The sequence below is a fragment of the Trichinella spiralis genome (genome assembly GCF_000181795.1).
Source record: "Trichinella spiralis strain ISS 195 chromosome Unknown Scfld5, whole genome shotgun sequence".
NCBI lineage: Eukaryota > Metazoa > Nematoda > Enoplea > Trichinellida > Trichinellidae > Trichinella > Trichinella spiralis.
In genome coordinates, this window is record NW_003526944.1 from 4,570,646 (window position 1) to 4,588,286 (window position 17,641).

The following is a 17,641-nucleotide window of genomic DNA, read 5'->3' on the forward strand; positions in this document are numbered from 1 at the left end:
TGAGAAACGGACACTTGATTAGTGTGTTTAGTTGTTGAGAAGTTCCAATCTATTCTTGTGATATTAATTAGAAATTGTCAAAATTCTGCAAAATTCCACATCTGCTAACTTTACGTCTCGTTTCTGAATCAACCTTTTTTCAATTCTGACATTCAAAGTTTAAACATTTCGGGACATTCATTCACCTATTAGATCATTTCTATGGTGACATTCTTATACTTTGTTTTTCAGTATACTTTTTGACTTCAATTTGTTGCGTTTTATTTAAAAAAGCCTTGGCATTTTTTTAATTATTATTTTTTTAAACAGTTAAATATCATGACGCTTGTTTTGCATTTCTGTGTCATGAAATGTGAGACACTGAGTTTGCGTTGTTTATTTGCAATTTATTTACATTAGAAAAATTTTTTCTTCAACCAAGTGTCATTTGTATTGCAAATATTGCACATGTTTTATCGTGTCATATTTAGCATGAAATATATTTTGCAAGCGGTTAGCTGTTGATATAAACACTTTGATTGACACTCTTCAGCTGATTGTACATATTGCTTGCAATGGATAAATAACTGGAATTTTTATTTTTTGCTGAATTTTGTAAACATAAAAAGTTATAAATTGATATTCATATTTTGCCTTTTTTTCAAATCTGTAATTTCTTCAGTTGAATGTATGTTCAATTTCAGTTTGAAACTTAATTGTAATACGACTTTTTGAAATGAAAATTTTCCTACTGTAGTTTTGAAAAATATCGTACTATGTGATTTTCACGTTAATAATAGTCATGTAAATTGAAAAGAAGCTGTTGTTTCACTTTGATGATTTGATTTTTTTTTATTTAGCTGGCCCGATCGCATTAGCCAAACATTTTTTGGAAGATTCTGAAGAGCCATTTTTTGTTCTTAATTCGGATGTTGTTTGCAATTTCCCTTTTGAAGAGATCAAACGCTACCATAAAAAACATGGTCGAGAAGGGACAATTGTGGTACATTTGTTGTTTATATTGAATTGTTGTTTATTGTGTTGTTTATTTTTTTCTAATAATGAAGGTTACTCGTGTCGAAGAGCCATCGAAATATGGTGTGGTTGTGTTCGGTTCCAGTGGTGTAGTGGACGAATTTGTGGAAAAACCTGAAGAGTATGTGGGAAATAAAATCAATGCAGGCATTTATTTGCTGAATGTCAAATGCCTTGATCGAATTCCGGTAATTTTATTCAAAGAAAAAACAGATGTTTGACTGTTTCTTTTTTAAACCGAATTCTTTCTTGTTGTTATTCTTCAAAAACAAATTGCTATTGTTTAGTTCTGTTTTTACATTTTCAGCTGAAGCCTACATCAATAGAAAAGGAAATATTTCCACAAATGGCCTCTGAAGGTCAGCTATGTGCCTTTGTGCTTGATGGTAATTTTTTCCTCGGTTATTATACATCGTTTGCATTTCTGTTGTGGAAAAAGAAATTTTGTTTTCTTTCAATTTTCAGGCTTTTGGATGGACGTTGGACAGCCGAAAGATTTTATAACCGGCAGTGCGTTGTATTTGGAACATTTGAAGAACACTGTTCCAGGCTTGCTTGCCGAAGGATCACAATTTCATGGCAACGTGCTGATGGTTTGTGTAAAATTGTTCTGGTGTAAATTGTTAATTGTTTCTGTTGATCCATACAGGATCCATCGGCAAAGGTGGGTTCCTTGTGTCGCATTGGACCGAATGTTGTAATTGGTCCCAACGTGATCATCAGGGATGGTGTCTGTCTCAAGCATACGACCGTGTTGGCTAATTGCGTCATCGAATCGCACAGTTGGATCAACAACTGTATCATTGGTTGGAAATCATCCATCGGTCGTTGGGTAAGGTGTTCTTTCTTTTCATTAGAAATTTATTCAATTTTCGATTTAATAATTCTCTTTCTTCTGCTCAATTCGACTGTGCATATATTTATTTATACAACTGTTGTAAAAGATTATATCCAACTTGCAGATTAGTATGTTTTTTTCTTGTTGGTGAAATGTTTTTATTTTTCATAAAAATATTGTTTTCCTACTGCATTTTATTTTAAAATTAAGTTTGATGTTGCTTTGAGTTGTGCATTTAATTATGTTCAAAATCATAGGTTCGCATGGAAAATGTATGCGTCTTAGGCGAAGATGTACTAGTAAACGATGAAGTGTATTTGAATGGGGCGAAAATTTTGCCTCACAAAGGAATTACAGAAAATGTCCCGAAACCGCATATAATTATGTAATCTATTCAACACATTGCCTGGTTGATGGTTCATCATTCAATCCGCTATTTGATTTCCTACGGCTAATAGGTAATGTTGGTTATTTTGGTTAACATTTTTCTTCACAATGCTCTGTTATTCTGTGATTGGTTTTCAACGGTTTATTGCAATTTTTTCTTCCGTTATTTCAACCTGTTGTTGGCTTTAATTGTTACATCGATTGTTCACAGTTGCCAAATTATTGTTGCTGTTATACTTGAATAATTCAACTTTTCCCTTGATTCATTGTTTTGCATTTTTTCCATAATTTGGTGATTGATTGAATTATTCGTCCATTCGACATGCAAAAATGAGAGATTGAAGTTGATATGAAATAACATCTCGAATAATGGTATGCATGATTTTTCTTATTTGTTTATTTCATTTCGTTCGTAGACGATGCAAGGTTGTTAATTTTTTTATGCAAGTGAAGTTTCGTTGAGAGTTAGGACAATTTAATGCGAATGGTAGAAATAGCAATTGAACCGCTTCTCTTCGCCTGGCAATGAACTTTTTCAAAAGTAATAATAATAATCACAGTGAAATCACATCCGTCAAGCTATGTATTTTTTTTAAGTATGCAAGCAAGTCTTTCATCTGAGTGGAAGAGTAAGCAACAGCCAAGGGAAGCTGTGAGCTCGTTAGCTCAGTGTCAGCGTTTTCCAATTCAGCTTTGAATTGTATTTCTGCTACAGTTTATTATTATTATTATCATTATTGTACAGTACCGTTGTTGTCTTCATTGTCTCTTCGGTTGGTACTGGGCACGATCATCTGTACAAACTCTTCGTAGTTGATCTGCTCATCTCCATCTTTGTCCACTTCGCGGATAATCTCGTCCACTTCTTCTTCGGTGAATTTTTCGCCCATTGTAGTCATGAAATGGCGAAACTCTTGAGCAGTGATGAACCCATTTCCATCTTTGTCAAACACCCTGTGAATATGACGTTTGTATTCGATCAGTGCAATATGAAGAAGATGAGGACGGGAGGCGGGGATGGGTGGGGGCGGAGGAAGGGGAGAGGATAATTAAAATAAGCAAGCTTTGATATTTACCGGAAAGCGAGACGAACCAATTCTTGGTCAGTTTCCTTGTTCATGCACTTCATCATTCGGCAAAATTCGACAAAGTCGATTTTCCCATTGCCGTCGACGTCGAATTCGTTGACCATATTCAACAGTTCATCTTCAGTTGGATTGAGTCCCAGCATGCGCATTGCAACGCCAAGCTCTTTGATGTTGATCGTGCCGTTGCTATCCCTGTCGAACATCTGAAATGGAAAGCAAACATTTGCATAATGAAATGTGACCATCAAAGAAGATATTGTGAAAAATTAATTGATCATCATCAGATTTGTGTGGGAAAAATTATTTTTCACTCATCCATCATTTGAATTTGTTTATTTCATTTTTGATAACGATCAATATATGTTTACTGATGAAGAAGACGTTTCCATCACTTTCACTTCAATATTGCTATAATTTAATTGTTGTTGTTGTTGTTGTTGTTTTCTTTGTGGTGATCATTTTCCTCGAAGCGTGCACGCGGGAGGTTTACGCCATGGATTGATTTCACGTTAACAGTAGCTGGACGGCCGCTGAGCCGGCGGACATTGATGATGCAATAATGCATGACTGACCACTGCTTGCAACGGTGACGTTTACAATTCATTTCATTAGTGCGGATGTTGGAAACTACTAATAGTAAGTAGTCAGGCATATTGGCGCAGCATTCTTATTCAAATTCAAACAAACACTGCTCTGCTTTTACTGATAATTTTCAAAGTTGGTGTATGCAAATGGAAACATGTAAAGGAACCGTTTTGGTCGACACAAATCTATACTGTGTTTTTCTAATGCTTAGACCACTGAACTTCCTTCTATACCATCAGGAAGTTGAACTTCGATTCCTATTGAAAACATGCAGATGAGAAAATGGAAAATTATTGTTCAACAATTCTCGTTACTAGGCGTATTTTTGTTAATTGGAAAGCACGTCGATGATTGTTCAACTGTTCTCGGACAAAAAAGCAATTTAATTGAAGAAAATTTGCATGCTTGATTGGAAATTTATCTTTTAAATTGCTGCAATAATAATTTCTCTTCTGATAATAATAATAAGATGTTGATGATAATGATGAGAGCAGGAGGAACTCGATTCACATCAAGTGCAGGCATTGTTTTTTATATCATTTGACACGTATGCTGCTTCTTTTTCACACAGTTGCCACTAATGGTATTTTTGAAATTGTCCAAATCAAATTTACCACCAAGGCGTGGATCGAATTGGTTAAATTGTTCCGAAGTAATTTGGGCAATTTTAAAGTGGAGAAAAACAAAATAGACAGAAAGAATAAAATTCTGCACGAAGCTGATCACTTGCAGTGGAGGAATTATTGAATGAAAATTTTCACAACTGATCCGGAGGTTTTTCTTTTAATTTTGTCCCGGTTTTTTCATAATGGGCGTGTTTTTGAAAAATTTGCTTAATCGAACCAGAAACATTACAACAACTTCAAAGCCGAGCTTACACTGCGACGTGCATCCCGGTGAAATGATGCGCCGACATTGGCAGTGCTTGTGAAGTATCCAAGTTGTAAATTGTTCTTCCACCCCTGCCAGACAGAGTCTTCATTGTTGTGCACGCAGCCTCGACGGCTGCAATCGATCGTTTCACCGTTGGCAGTTTTTTCCATTTTTTCACGCCTTCATCGTCACATTTTGGACTGAATTGATGAAAAATTAACGCTGCTAGTGACAGGCGCATTTTGTTGCGTTTTTTATTTCTTTTGCTAAATTGGTTAATGCACACAACTGGTGTCAAAAGAAGCCCAATCTGTCAACGAGTGTCTAGTCGATATGATATATGTGCATGTACATGTATATGGATATATGGATATGTATAAAGAGTTCTTCTTTTGATTGTTTTTTTCCTCTTTCCATTTCATACAAATATATATCACTAGATAGATGTTCTGGATATCATGTTGCCAAGTTGTGTTGTGGATGAAGGGATTTTCTGTTTTATTTTTTTAACTTAAAACTTTTTGAATTTTAATTAATTATTATATCTGAAATTTTCTGTTGGGAAAGGTTAATTTTCTGAAAATGATCCTCACATCAAATTAACATCGAATAGGAGGAATATGATAGAGGTAGAGGCGGAAGAGTTAGTTTGAGAATTAGGCTTACTTTGAAAGCGGCACTGAATTCTTCCAGTTCCTCTTCAGTGTAGGCGTTGAGACGAGGCGAGACCAGGGTCTTGACGACAGTATTTCGGTTTTTGGACTCTTGGGATATTCGGCCGAAAGCTTTCGACGCCCATTCCATATTCAAGCTACAGATGATCGCAACGACAAACGGTCGGTTGGTCAGCTTTTCTGACCTGACCGCTCAGGTCGCCCTTGGTCGGTGGAAATGAACACTAGAGAAAGCAACTCTTACCGCTCGGAGTCAATGACAGCTCTCGGATTGGACAAGTAAGCGTTAGGCTGAAACTGTCGCATGATTAAGCGCAAAGCAAAGCTGCAGTAATAGTAGACGCGAGCAGTCGATGCATGGCGCGATCACAGGTGGCGCACCGCAGCATTGGTTTCAAAAATGAAATATGGAAAATTTTGAAGGGAAATGAGAATTTTTGCAATTAACAAAACTAACAAAGGAGAAAAAGAGCAATCAGAGAGAGAGAGAAGGCTAAGCTAAGAAAGTGAAAGCGAGAAAATACGCACAGAATGATAATATGGGAAAATGGGTTTGGCTTGCTTGGGTGCGGTGGCTGTTGGAGAAGAAAAGAGATGAATCAGCATTTTGCATCGATGACAATGAAATTGCATTAATTACGATTGACATCTTTTGCCTTTTAAGTTGGTAATAGTTTACGCAAACGGCCAACCGTTTGCGGTTATTCAAATTCGTTGCTTCTGATCAAGCAGCCAACCGAACTGCGATTTTCTCTTTTCTTCTTCATTGTCACCAAATAAAGCCACTCACTCGCTTTGTTTGTTCGTTAATTACGTTCCCTTTCATTCACTTTATCTTTTCCATCCATCCATTCTTCAAACTTTTACTTTTAACATTTATTCTTTCTTTATTTATTCTTTTTTTTTCTGATTAATTGAAAAAATGAAAATAAGCAATACTGACAACAATTTTAAAGCACCACAAAGTTGTATCGAATTTTTCAAGCGCATTATTACGCAAATAGTCATGGATCTCTCTCTCTCTTTCTCTGTTGTTAGTTTGATCATTTGTTTGATCGCTGCTGTGTTGTTTGTTGGTTTGTTTCTGTTTTTATAAATATCATATGCAAATATTTAAGGGAAAATTTTTTCACGGTGATCGGTTGTGCTACCGCTAACAGGGGTAAGATTGATTAGCTGATTAATTTCATCTTTTCACAGAAGAAGTTCAATTGAAACCAAATGGTTTTCTACTTGTCACCTTGAACCGAACGATGCGACTTCATTGTATGCTTAAGTGAATAATTTATTTGACAATGTGCGCTTTCTGCTTTGCTTTAGCATCGTTGGTATTTAGGTTTTGCTTTAGCATCGAAACATGCATGGGCTATCATTTATTTATTTATTTTTACATTTATATGTACCCAATTTTATCTTTGCGAAAAGATATAAGCAGTATTGCTGTTTTTTGCTCTGCATTCATCGAATTTAATCATTTTGTGAATGAACGAGACGACGAATGTGCTTTCATTAACGAAAAGTTTACTTTTGGGTATCGTTTTACGCGATCGTATAGCCATAATGGGACATTTCAGTGAGTGAGTGGTGAATTCACGTTTGCCAGTGCTGTGCACGTTTTGGTGATGGAAATTCACGTCGACAACATTAATATTGCATTATTGAAAGCCGACCTCGAGGCAACATTTCCCATAGTGAAAATGCTATTAAGCAGAGATATTTGTAGTAGATGTTGTGCCAAATATTTCTCATCAGCAACTGTAAAATTGATAGACTGGCGTGCATCTCAAATAGATTTGGTTGAATAAGAAGAGAATAAAGCGAACAAGCGCAGCTGCGTATATAGGCAGATATTATTGACCGATAATGACTCTTTTTCAAAGTGTGTCTTGTCTGCTAGTACTACTACAACTAGTAGTAGCAGTGGTAGTAGTATTAGTGGTAGTAATAGCAATACTATTAGTAGTAGTAGCGGTAGTAGCGGCATTGGCATTTACATGAGCAGAAATTGCTGTCCCTAAAGCTAAAGCTGCAATGAAATTTTTAATTGATTCTAATCGGCAAGCTGTGATGAGTTGAAAAGAAGAACACCATCCATATTATGCATTTGACATGGACATTGTCGTTAATTTTGACTGTTTTGGCAATTTATTGAATGTCTTTGAAATTTTGCTGTGCACAATACACAATAAAATACCGCATAATTGAGGAATCATTAATTATTTGACATTGCTCAGACTGGATATTTATTTATGATGAATAAATATCAAGCTAATTCATGGGCCTCATGTTAAAAGTAACTAAACAATGACAAACTGACTGACCAAATTGCTCATTAATTCAATATACAATGAATGCATCGATTAGAGAGGTAGAAAACTTTTGAGGTAGAAACAATGAAAAAAAATATTTTTTTTCTCTCATCATGTACTATATGCTCTATTTGGTGTTTTTATTTATTAATTACTTTTTTTGCTTTTTGTCATAACCAATTGTTTCAGGAAATTGAACACCTGATGTGAGAGAAATTGAAATGCTTTTTTTTTAATTTCCTTTCACATATTTTTCCAATTTTTAAATCAATAAATGTATCGCATTTGGTTCTAACGCATTTCTTTATTTGCGTGTGCATGTATATGTATATATATATATATATTATAGATATTGTTTCTTTCAATTGTTCTCTTTGAAAACCAACCTATCACTCATGCATATTGCTCATAAATGCAGTAAACGAAAGATATTTTTTGAAAAAAAATAATAGCCACGATTACTCAAATATTGTTTTTGGTTATTGTTTGTTGCATTCAAAAATATCCAATGTAAAATGAGGATGGAGAGAACTTTGAAGAGGGGAGATGCAATGCGTGTTCAGTGTGATGATGATTGCACGTCGAGAACAAGTTGCACAGATTTTTCACTTATTCAAATTTATCTTCTGATGGTCAGAACTGAAATCTTGTCAAACTAGCATTCCAATGTAAAAGAGAAAATTGCTTCTTCTTCTTCTCTTTTTCAACTAAACTACTCTTGCATTCTTTCTTGTCTTATTTTTACAATTGCCATCAACAATGGGATAAATATTTTTGTTTATTTTAAATTTGCATAATTCAGTGAATACAAAATAACAAACAAAGGAACTAACAATAATAACATAATAGTATAATAATTTGCATACGCAGTTGCACGACTGAAATACAACGTTTTATTTTGTTTGTTTATTTTTTTTAAAATAAATGATTTAAATTTGAAATTCGCTTTTACGTCAAACGTGTGGGTGTGTCGTAAAGATGGTTGGAAAAAGATTTTCACTATTGCGTCAAAGGCTTTTTTCCTTCTGCACATTTTGGATGGCGCTTTTTAAATTGAAGAGCACGTGCATTTGCCACTTCACGCGTGTGTATATGTGTATATTTGAGAGACCGCATTGCTCTGATTTACACTTTATTTGATTTACACAACTTCGGCTTGTAGAAAAACTGAAACAAATGGCTGCTAACTTATTCATTTTACATAAAGCTCTCAATCTTTTTTTCTTTGTATCTCTTTCTTTTTCAACTAACCGAATCTCATGGAACTTTTTTCTTAAAATAATATTAATAATTGTTGTTGTTGTAATTTTTAAATATAATAAAATATTGTTTCTTCTAATCTTATTTGTATGCTTTTTATAACAATTGAACAATTTTATAATGCAATATGCTTGATTGAAATGCTGCCGCTTTGGAGAATTTGAAAATTTTTTTACAAATATAAACTTCAGTGTTATTATTTATTGCTTATGGAATGGCAATATGCGTCATTGAAATTCATCATCTTATTATCATCATTATATACGTTTCTTCAACATCTTCATCTGCGGTTGTCTTTCTTGGGACATTGGACTGTGTACGAATGTGACGTGCGATAAATTGTCGTGTATTTCTTTATTTGTGTATTGCACACATATTTAATGATCGATTTGTTGAAATCAGATTTTCTGCTTCACTGAATCGTTTCAAATTTGGAAACTTTCTTGTTCAGGTAATTGGTGACAATTTGGTACCATTAAAACCAATTCAGTTTTCAATTAATTTTCCCTTTCAGATATTCAAATTCAAAAATTGCAAAAACAAGCATCATTTAGCTTTCACTGTTTTTTAACTGCTTTCATTATTTTTTTCACCTTTTCTGTTGTTTGTTTCGAACTCTTTTTTTTCAGCATGGAAAATTGACAACATTTTTGGTTCAGATTTGATGAGAATAAAAATTGACGGCGTCATTTTTGACATTTTTAAACGAGAGATTGATGCAAGAATGTGATTAATAAATATTTTGATTATATGCATATATGGTCGAGGATGATAATATCGGCTTGCTCAGCTTTAGTAATTGAAAAATAAATGACCTTCTATTGATCATACAGATTGTGCTTCAGTTCAAAATTTCCAGTAATATTCAACTTTGCCGACAGTGATTTTTGTAAATTTTAACTTCAACAAATAAATATAAAAGATGGAATGAAACTTTCGCCTGTTTGGTCTTCATGATTATTACCGGTCTTATTTGGAAGAAGGATATTTGATTCAACGAAACATATTAACAACAACAACAACAGCCAAATAACGATATTTTAATATTGAAATTAATCAATCATCCGATCCTATTTATTTGTTCTGAATAAACTTTCATTTTCATTTCCTTGTTGAAAAAATATTCAATAAATTATGCTGTTTTCTGAATTGTTTTAACAATATGAATATGAATTATTTTTCAAAGAATGCAGTGCTGTTTTGTTCACTGTTGTTGCTGCTATTACTAAAATCGACCCCTCTTTGTCCGTTACAAAATCCACCATCTATTTTGATATGTATGTACGAAAGTATTGTTTCATTTTGGGAGAAGGAAAATTTTTATTATACAATGAATGATGAATTCAAACGTAATCATCAAAACAATCATTTTTTCTTTTCATAAATTTCCTTTTGAAAGTTGAAATTATTTATATGCAACTAATTCATGGATTATTGTGCATTTTCAAAATAAAACCGTTTTTCATTAGAGAATATTACGTGAATATATTTTAAAAAAAGAATTTTTTAAAAGAATATATGTAAATGTTTGCTTAATTTATTCGTATTCCATGCCTAGTATTACTGTTGGTATTTAATTCTTTTTTTCTGGATACTATACTAAACTTGTCAATTCAAAACAGATAATTAATAATTTAAAAAAGGAATATAGCATAAAATTTGTTCAACTTTTTTAACAGCACTGCAAATACAAAAATGAAATAATTGAAATATTAAAACTTTTAATTTTTGTACATTTCTACTTGTTTTCAAATTTATCATTACAGTAATATAATTTTTGATTTGTCTAATTCATTACTCATGTTGTTCAATAAATATTTTATTTTTTAAATATCTCTTTTATTTTGAATTAAAAATGTAGATAATATGTGCACTGTTAATAAATTATTTATTTATTTACTTATTTGCATATTTAACAAACTTGCACATCAATTTAACGAACGTATTCACTGCAAGCGTTGAATATTATTTTTCAGTAATTCAGTCAGGGAGTGTATTTCCGTAATCTTCGCGGATAGAGATGGCAAACTGCGGCTTGTTGTCCAAGCTTTTCAGGCAGAAGAAATTGTTCCACAGCACGCTTGGAGGACGGTGGTTTTGTGAAAATAAGCCAAATCCTTTAGAGCCGTTCAACTTGATGCAAGAAACGTTGCACGTTTTGGGAATTAATCCATTCCGCAGGCTGATGACCGTGCTGACGGTGTTGAAATACCGCAACGCATACGACAGTTCGTTCCGCATCTCTGAATTTGAAGAATCATCGGTGAAAGTAAAAGTCCATTTGTATCGTAATGTCATGTTCTGTTGGTCAACTTTTGCAGGCATTTTGTGCATTTTCGTCTTTTTTATTTGAAGAAAAATTCGACATTCTGAAGCAGCTTATGACTAGCGAAGTATGCTAATTCACAGTTTCATTTGTTTGTGCTTATTCAGTTGTATTGATGAAGGCTTTTGAAAAATTGGCCAAAGTCATGCCATTTGTGCCGGACAACAAACGATGGATGTTCGATTTGAAAGAATACGACATCTATTTTCGTCGACTTTATTCTGCTGACGTGAAAAAGCATCCAACAGTTGGTAATTGTGCAATTGTGAATGTTATTACATTTGCAGAAGTGTTTTGTTTTTATTTTGTTTTATTATATTTTAATTTTTGTTACATCGATCTGTTTCACACTCATTAGCCGGCGGAATTATGCTTGAATTTCTGATGATATATCATGCGTTCTACAGACGCAAAGAATTCCAAGATCAATTTGATGATGTAACCATTGACAAAATAAGCGAACTGAGACATCGTTACATTATGGCAAACGTGCGGTAAAAAATTTCTTTTTCAAATTCTAATTACGGTTTTACGATCATCATTGAACAGTTGTTAAATAAGTGTTTAACTTCAACATGTTCAGTATTAATTTTACAAGTTGATCAGTGTAATATTGTACAATCAGTTGCCACAATTTAGTGTTTTTATTTCTTTTTTAAATTTTTTTTGTATATACATGGTGAGTGCTGTATTTAGATGATTTTCAGGTACATTAAAGAATTGCGACCCAACTTTTGTGACGATTGGTCAATAAGTTATGTTAATTACTGTCAGATTCACCCAGGCGAAGGTTAAGCCTCGAAATATGAAATGAAACGAAATGTTGTGCTCTAATAAAACACTTGGTTGCTTTATTCCATCCCAAGTGTTTTGCATAAACTGATGAGCAAGAAGTTTATTTATTTGACATTGCATTTGTAAGTGATGACTTTTTGAATTGTACTGTTAAATTTTTATGGTTATTTAAAAATGAATTAATTCAATTTTTAATGGAACCATACTTGTGACAGTTTATTAAATTAAACTATTTTACTGAAAATTCTCTTTGTAAATTATAATTTAATTCATTAAAGCAATGACGTTATGCCAACCGCTGTGGGTTTTTTTTGTGAAGCTTAGTGACAGCAGTGAGTGATCATTTGAATATGAATAAATTTGTTACCGTGATTATTTTAATAGGGCACACAATATGCATGCTGTATTGAAAACTGGCTTTTATTAGTTAATGAGAACGTTTTATAGATAAGTAGCTAGTTTTTTTCACCATACTCGACTGTAACTATGGTGAATTGAATAAGGTGCACTGAAGTTTATTGTAATCTTTTTTTTCTGTTTTTTTTAAAATGTTTTCTCAAGAAGAGAAAAATCAGCAATAGCAATTAAAACTCAAAGTTGCTTTATTTTTATTATGTAAGCTTAAGTTTTGGCTTGGCTAAACATACGAGACGGAAACAAAGAACGCAAGTGAATGATAGAAAAAATGTCTGTGTGAAAAACCAGAAAATGTAAAAGAAAAACCTAATATCAGTCCACGGAAGATTGAAGATTGTATTGTTGTTGTTGTTGTTGTTGTTGTTATTCTTATTGTTACCAAAGAGAAACGAGAACCAGGATCCATATAGGCATTAAGATGATGAACAGAAGGACGACAATGCTGCTCGGGATCAAGGTAATGTCATATTTAAAAGGTGATGCTGTGATTTGGCGCGTTTGTGTTGGATATCGAATACGATCCCAGACATTTAAGATGGCATCCCTTGCACCGTGCCATGCATGTGGACCTTCCAGTCGATACTGATAAGGTACGCAAGGTCCGAAGAGGAGCTTGAATGCCAACTTTGGATCCGTGCGCCAGTACTTCCACAAGTTCGGCTTAGTGCCAATCATCTGGCTAATTTCATCCAAATAAGGTACGTAGTCTACTTGGATCGTGTGTCGTTGACTGCGCACGTAACGTTGGGCATTTTCTGTCTGCTTTTCTTGCACTTCTTTTTCCATTATTGCACGTGGTGGCAGCTTTTGCTTGTTTGCCAACAGGTGACATGCCAGACGACACTGCATCTCTGAGATGGGCAAAATTGAACCCCAAGGTTGAACAAGGCCGATCACAGCCAACGTTTCTGGATGGTTCAGTTGTGGGCAGTACATATATTTGAACAAAGCAGTTTCGTTGTTGTTTATCGAAAGGATATTTTCTTCCATGTATGGAAAGCTGATCTGATATCCAGTGCAAAGGACGACGGTGTCGATATCGGATTCTTCACTTGCATCGGTGAATTTTACCGAATTGCGACCAAATTCATAAACATCCGGCTTAATGACCACCATCTGCGAGCTCAGGCGACTGTGTAAATCGTCGCTGAACGTTGGATGCGCTTGGAAGACGTTGTGCTTCGGTTTCAGGCTGTACATTACGTGGTCGAATCGGGCATTCAGAGAAAATTCCAAATAACGACTGGCAATATTGGGAAACCAACGGCAGATCAGATTTGAGAACCTAGTCAACAGCAGTACGTCGTACGGATAGCCGCAGTGGAATGTGCGCGTGAATGTCCATGCTCCTCGTCTGGTGCTCAGGAACACCTGAAGAGGAAGAAACAGAAAGCCGTCAAGACTTGAAAAAACACAAAACCTAAGCTAACTAGCCTTTTTAGCGAAGCGACTGATTTCCGTAGCAATGTCACAAGCCGAATTGCCAATACCGACCACGAGCACACGTTTGTCATCGAATCCATTTGGACGTCGATATTCCATACTGTGCATCACTTTGCCGTCGAATTCCGTATGCAAACCTTTGAAATTTGGCATATACGGATGACAGTGATGACCTGAGCAAAGCAATACGGCTTCGAAATCGTTCATCTCTACTTCACTGGTTCTACAACAGTTAAACTTTTAACATTTATTCTTATATGTTAAGTTTTGTTTTTTCTACATTTTTCGTCATTGCAGTTGTTGTTGTTGTTGTTGTTGTTGTTGTTGGTAACAACACTTACATTGTATTTTTAGTTTCAATCATCCAGTGCCCATTTTCAGCGTGATCAACGCTTTTGGTCACCTTGATCACTTCTGTGTTGAAGTGGACATGCTCCGTCAATTTGAATCGATCAGCGTATTCTTCCAGGTAATGCAATAGTTGGGTGTTGTGCATGAAGTTGGGCAAGTCACGTCTTGGCGGGAAATCACTGTAAGCAGACATTTCTTTGCTGGTGTTGATCACGGTACTTTTCATCACTGTCGATCGTCCTGACATCAACAAAGCGTATGCACAATTAATTCAAAAATAATTTTCATTTCGCATTATTTGTTTTGCAACTGGCATTCATTCACGTTGATTGTGAAATCTCTTACCTGGAATCACTTTCTCTTGATAATACCACAGACCTCCAATTCGATCTGCCCTTTCAAAGCAGACCGGCTCTAAACCATAATCGAGGCATGTTTTGATTGCTGTTAAGCCGCTTGGACCGGCGCCAACAATAGCCACGCGCATGTTAATTAGCTTTGTTTACTTAAAGCTGTTTTAAATTGACCGTTAAATGAGTTATTTTGGAAAACGACTTTGCCGAGAAACCGCACGTCGTCGTCAGCGTTTTCAATTATGATTTGATATACGTTACTAATGGCCAATAAAGAAATAATCTGCATAAGGTATAAATTGCTGATAGCTACTGTATAGTTTTGCGAAAGACGCGCAGATTAGCCGCAGGCTATGAAATTCCCGTTAAGCGAAAATGGTAACTAGTAGCACAGACAGGCTTGTGAAGTGCCCAAGGCTGAGAGTAAATGATATGTCATTTTTTTCAGACGATTACTCAAAAGTGGACATCAAATAGTAATAGTGAGCAGCTTTCTCACCGAATAGATTTAATTTCATAAATTTACTCATAATAATAAATTGCATTTCACTTGCTATCATAATTATTGCTGTTGTTGTTGTTCTCGTTGTTGATAATGGAAAATATTTATGCAAAAACTCAAAACATAATTTTTAAAATGCATGTCAGGTATATTCTATTATGACGGAATGTTATGCGGAAAACTAGCTTGTTCAATGAGAAATTGATTGATAATGACAAATAGAAAAATTCATTGCAGAAGTGGATGAGTGATGACAGATCGGCGAACCCTGCTCAGCAACCAAATCAAGGAAAGCGATTTATTTATCTTTTCTGAATAATGCATTGTTGTCAACCTTTTTTACTTGTCTGTTTGAATATTCACGTTGTTTCATGCTTCATATTTCATCCTTTGCGTCGGCGAAAGCTTTTGTTTTTAGGGGCATCATGGTGCATTTAATCTTGCAAATTTGCATAAAAATGATTTGCTTTTTTTGATGAACGTATGCTTGGTTTCAGCGTGATTTAGAATTGTAGAAGTGTTGATTAATTTAAATTTAGTTTTCATTAAAAATTTTCTTCATATCTGTTTTAATAATAATTCATCCCTGTAACAGCCGGATGTGATATTTTTATTCATTCCCTATGCATATGCGGCGTTGCAGATTAGTGTTAAACTTTTGTTTTGCAATGTTAAATCATGAAGGAGTATTTTCTAAACTGATTACAGTACGCTTTAAGAATGCCTGAAGATCACACTGTCACATAACATTGACAGTCGAACATTTCCCGCATGAATATGAATTGTTCATATTCTATAACTCTAAAATTAATTACATAAATAAAAAAATGTGATTCGATAAGTTTACGAATTATGTTTTTTTAGTGTAAAGTATTGTTATTCATCATTATTTGTGTTTTTATTTTAATTCCTAAAATTGTATAATTATGCAGTTAGTATAAGACATTTTTTATTTAATCTGTGTGAAAATCAGAAACGTTTTTTTTGAAGTTTTTATGTCAATAGCTTATATTGTTGAGAATTTTTCCCAATTAGACGGTCTTCTGTTTAGTAATTAGCGAGGTGGATGAAAATTAACATGTTTCGACACTTTGATTAAACTGTTGTTTAAATGTTGACTGGTCGATTGCGTCAAAAAGTAGCATGTGTAGGCAGAATATATTGTTCTTTTTTTTTAAACATGGCATATTTTTCAATGTTCCTTTTGACACTATTGTGATTGTGAATCAACCAGCTTGATGGAGATTGTTCGATTAGAGGCAGTCGTTTTGAGCGTCAGTTGACCCGCTTGATCGTCTGTCATCGGTTGGTTCAGGTGATCTTTGCAGGTTGCGGGTGAGCTTAGAAATTTTGAATGGGCAACTTGCAATTGGCCTGAAAAAAAATATGGAAGCCGACCTGGTCTACCTTTTGGCCCCATTTCTCATCAGCGTTTGGGATATACATTGAAGGGCGTGAATGTTCATTTTTAATTTCGCCCCCTTTGCTCTTTCTCTTCCTCCAATCGCATTGTGGCATTGTAACACAGTTTTCTTTGTGCATCGGCTCATTAAAGTTTCAAAAAATTTTATAATTCCAACTCTTCAACTGATTTCATTTTGAATTTTCTTCGTTTGAGTGGATTTTTTCGCTGCACAACACTCCTGCATACAGCTTACCGCTGTGCATGATGTTCATTGTTGTTTGTGTTTGTTTTTTGATTAATCAGGCGTTGGCGAGCACGTTTGATCCGGCTGAATTTTCCATTTTTCAATGTCAGTCACACGAAGCTCTCAGCATACAGGGTCGAGGTACGGGATTTGTGAAACTCAGCTGTGCCAAGCCGGTTGCTTGCAGTAAAACTCAAGTAAGCTTCTTCTTCTTCTTCTTCTTCTTAACTCTAATGATGTATCCAGTTCATTTAAATTAAGATTATTTTGTTTTATTTTTTTTATTGAATTCAGAATTGCAAGATGACCACTTTCAATGCAACATGCTCCGGTCCTAATGAATATGTTCATGGTATTATCAAATTGCCAGAGCATAAGTCAGTATATGAAGCTTTTTTATATATTTGATAATTAATTCATTATTTATTTCAGAATTAATCAGATTTGCTGTCAACTGGCCGACGTTCCGTCCTCACTGACTATTAACGAACGATGCTTCACTGATTCCATTACTAACCAGACTCTCACTGAAGGTACGTGCAGTTTAATAATATGTGATCAGTTCTATTCAAATGACTATAACAATTTCATAAAATTGCCTTTTTTAAAACTCAAAATGAAAAACTAATATCTACATAACTGTTTAAATGGAAAATTTTACTCATATATGAAAGCGAACTTTTTTAATTCTGCTTTTAAACTGTTACGTAATAGTTATGGTTTTGTAAAGTATAGTATTATCTTTTTTGCATTGCATTTTAAATAAAAGTGAAGTTT

At 34.4% G+C, this 17,641-nt stretch overlaps 6 protein-coding genes across 6 annotated transcripts; 3 read left to right on the forward strand and 3 right to left on the reverse strand.

Annotated features, from left to right (window-relative positions):
- The first annotated feature begins 318 nt into the window (after positions 1 to 318).
- On the forward strand, positions 319 to 2,241 carry Tsp_08522 (mannose-1-phosphate guanylyltransferase). Its single transcript, XM_003375488.1, has 7 exons — positions 319 to 364; positions 840 to 982; positions 1,047 to 1,202; positions 1,322 to 1,400; positions 1,480 to 1,607; positions 1,664 to 1,846; positions 2,110 to 2,241. The coding sequence occupies exons 1-7, from the start codon at positions 319 to 321 to the stop codon at positions 2,239 to 2,241; spliced, it is 867 nt and encodes a 288-aa protein (XP_003375536.1).
- A 664-nt stretch (positions 2,242 to 2,905) lies between these two features.
- On the reverse strand, positions 2,906 to 5,663 carry Tsp_08523 (EF hand domain containing protein). Its single transcript, XM_003375489.1, has 3 exons — positions 5,452 to 5,663; positions 3,316 to 3,530; positions 2,906 to 3,193 (listed from the first exon to the last, which is right to left on the reverse strand). The coding sequence occupies exons 1-3, from the start codon at positions 5,587 to 5,589 to the stop codon at positions 2,974 to 2,976; spliced, it is 573 nt and encodes a 190-aa protein (XP_003375537.1). The 5' UTR covers positions 5,590 to 5,663; the 3' UTR covers positions 2,906 to 2,973.
- Positions 5,664 to 6,941: 1,278 nt separating this feature from the next.
- Tsp_08524 (sericin-2) lies at positions 6,942 to 7,477 on the forward strand. The gene is made up of 3 exons (XM_003375490.1): positions 6,942 to 7,032; positions 7,125 to 7,255; positions 7,340 to 7,477. The coding sequence occupies exons 1-3, from the start codon at positions 6,942 to 6,944 to the stop codon at positions 7,475 to 7,477; spliced, it is 360 nt and encodes a 119-aa protein (XP_003375538.1).
- Positions 7,478 to 11,048: 3,571 nt separating this feature from the next.
- Positions 11,049 to 11,993, forward strand: Tsp_08525 (hypothetical protein). Its single transcript, XM_003375491.1, has 3 exons — positions 11,049 to 11,331; positions 11,462 to 11,605; positions 11,938 to 11,993. Exons 1-3 carry the CDS (start codon positions 11,049 to 11,051, stop codon positions 11,991 to 11,993), a joined length of 483 nt encoding a protein of 160 aa, XP_003375539.1.
- A 260-nt stretch (positions 11,994 to 12,253) lies between these two features.
- On the reverse strand, positions 12,254 to 14,847 carry Tsp_08526 (dimethylaniline monooxygenase [N-oxide-forming] 4). Its single transcript, XM_003375492.1, has 5 exons — positions 14,706 to 14,847; positions 14,351 to 14,600; positions 14,061 to 14,232; positions 12,946 to 13,937; positions 12,254 to 12,296 (listed from the first exon to the last, which is right to left on the reverse strand). The coding sequence occupies exons 1-5, from the start codon at positions 14,845 to 14,847 to the stop codon at positions 12,254 to 12,256; spliced, it is 1,599 nt and encodes a 532-aa protein (XP_003375540.1).
- A 1,578-nt stretch (positions 14,848 to 16,425) lies between these two features.
- Tsp_08527 (conserved hypothetical protein) lies at positions 16,426 to 16,892 on the reverse strand. Its single transcript, XM_003375493.1, has 2 exons — positions 16,874 to 16,892; positions 16,426 to 16,589 (listed from the first exon to the last, which is right to left on the reverse strand). Exons 1-2 carry the CDS (start codon positions 16,890 to 16,892, stop codon positions 16,426 to 16,428), a joined length of 183 nt encoding a protein of 60 aa, XP_003375541.1.
- Positions 16,893 to 17,641: the final 749 nt, after the last annotated feature.

Bases quoted from the DNA above. Each gene is read 5' to 3' on its own strand.
- Tsp_08526 (XM_003375492.1), bottom strand. From the start codon at position 14,847: ATGCGCGTGGCTATTGTTGGCGCCGGTCCAAGCGGCTTAACAGCAATC. The intron at 14,601-14,705 runs GTAAGAGATTTC...TGTTGATGTCAG, and splicing joins TCAAGAGAAAGTGATTCCAG to GACGATCGACAGTGATGAAA. The intron at 12,297-12,945 runs GTAACAATAAGA...AAAATTTAACAG, and splicing joins CTGGTTCTCGTTTCTCTTTG to TACAATTCAAAAAGTCATCA.
- Tsp_08525 (XM_003375491.1), top strand. From the start codon at position 11,049: ATGGCAAACTGCGGCTTGTTGTCCAAGCTTTTCAGGCAGAAGAAATTG. The intron at 11,332-11,461 runs GTTGGTCAACTT...GTGCTTATTCAG, and splicing joins GTATCGTAATGTCATGTTCT to TTGTATTGATGAAGGCTTTT. The intron at 11,606-11,937 runs GTAATTGTGCAA...CAACATGTTCAG, and splicing joins GAAAAAGCATCCAACAGTTG to TATTAATTTTACAAGTTGAT.
- Tsp_08524 (XM_003375490.1), top strand. From the start codon at position 6,942: ATGAACGAGACGACGAATGTGCTTTCATTAACGAAAAGTTTACTTTTG. The intron at 7,033-7,124 runs GTGAGTGAGTGG...CATTATTGAAAG, and splicing joins AGCCATAATGGGACATTTCA to CCGACCTCGAGGCAACATTT. The intron at 7,256-7,339 runs GTTGAATAAGAA...TCTTTTTCAAAG, and splicing joins GTGCATCTCAAATAGATTTG to TGTGTCTTGTCTGCTAGTAC.
- Tsp_08523 (XM_003375489.1), bottom strand. From the start codon at position 5,589: ATGGAATGGGCGTCGAAAGCTTTCGGCCGAATATCCCAAGAGTCCAAA. The intron at 3,531-5,451 runs GTAAGCCTAATT...TTTCCATTTCAG, and splicing joins AATTCAGTGCCGCTTTCAAA to ATGTTCGACAGGGATAGCAA. The intron at 3,194-3,315 runs GTAAATATCAAA...TCATATTCACAG, and splicing joins TTGGTTCGTCTCGCTTTCCG to GGTGTTTGACAAAGATGGAA.
- Tsp_08522 (XM_003375488.1), top strand. From the start codon at position 319: ATGACGCTTGTTTTGCATTTCTGTGTCATGAAATGTGAGACACTGA. The intron at 365-839 runs GTTTGCGTTGTT...TTTTTTATTTAG, and splicing joins CATGAAATGTGAGACACTGA to CTGGCCCGATCGCATTAGCC. The intron at 983-1,046 runs GTACATTTGTTG...CTAATAATGAAG, and splicing joins GTCGAGAAGGGACAATTGTG to GTTACTCGTGTCGAAGAGCC.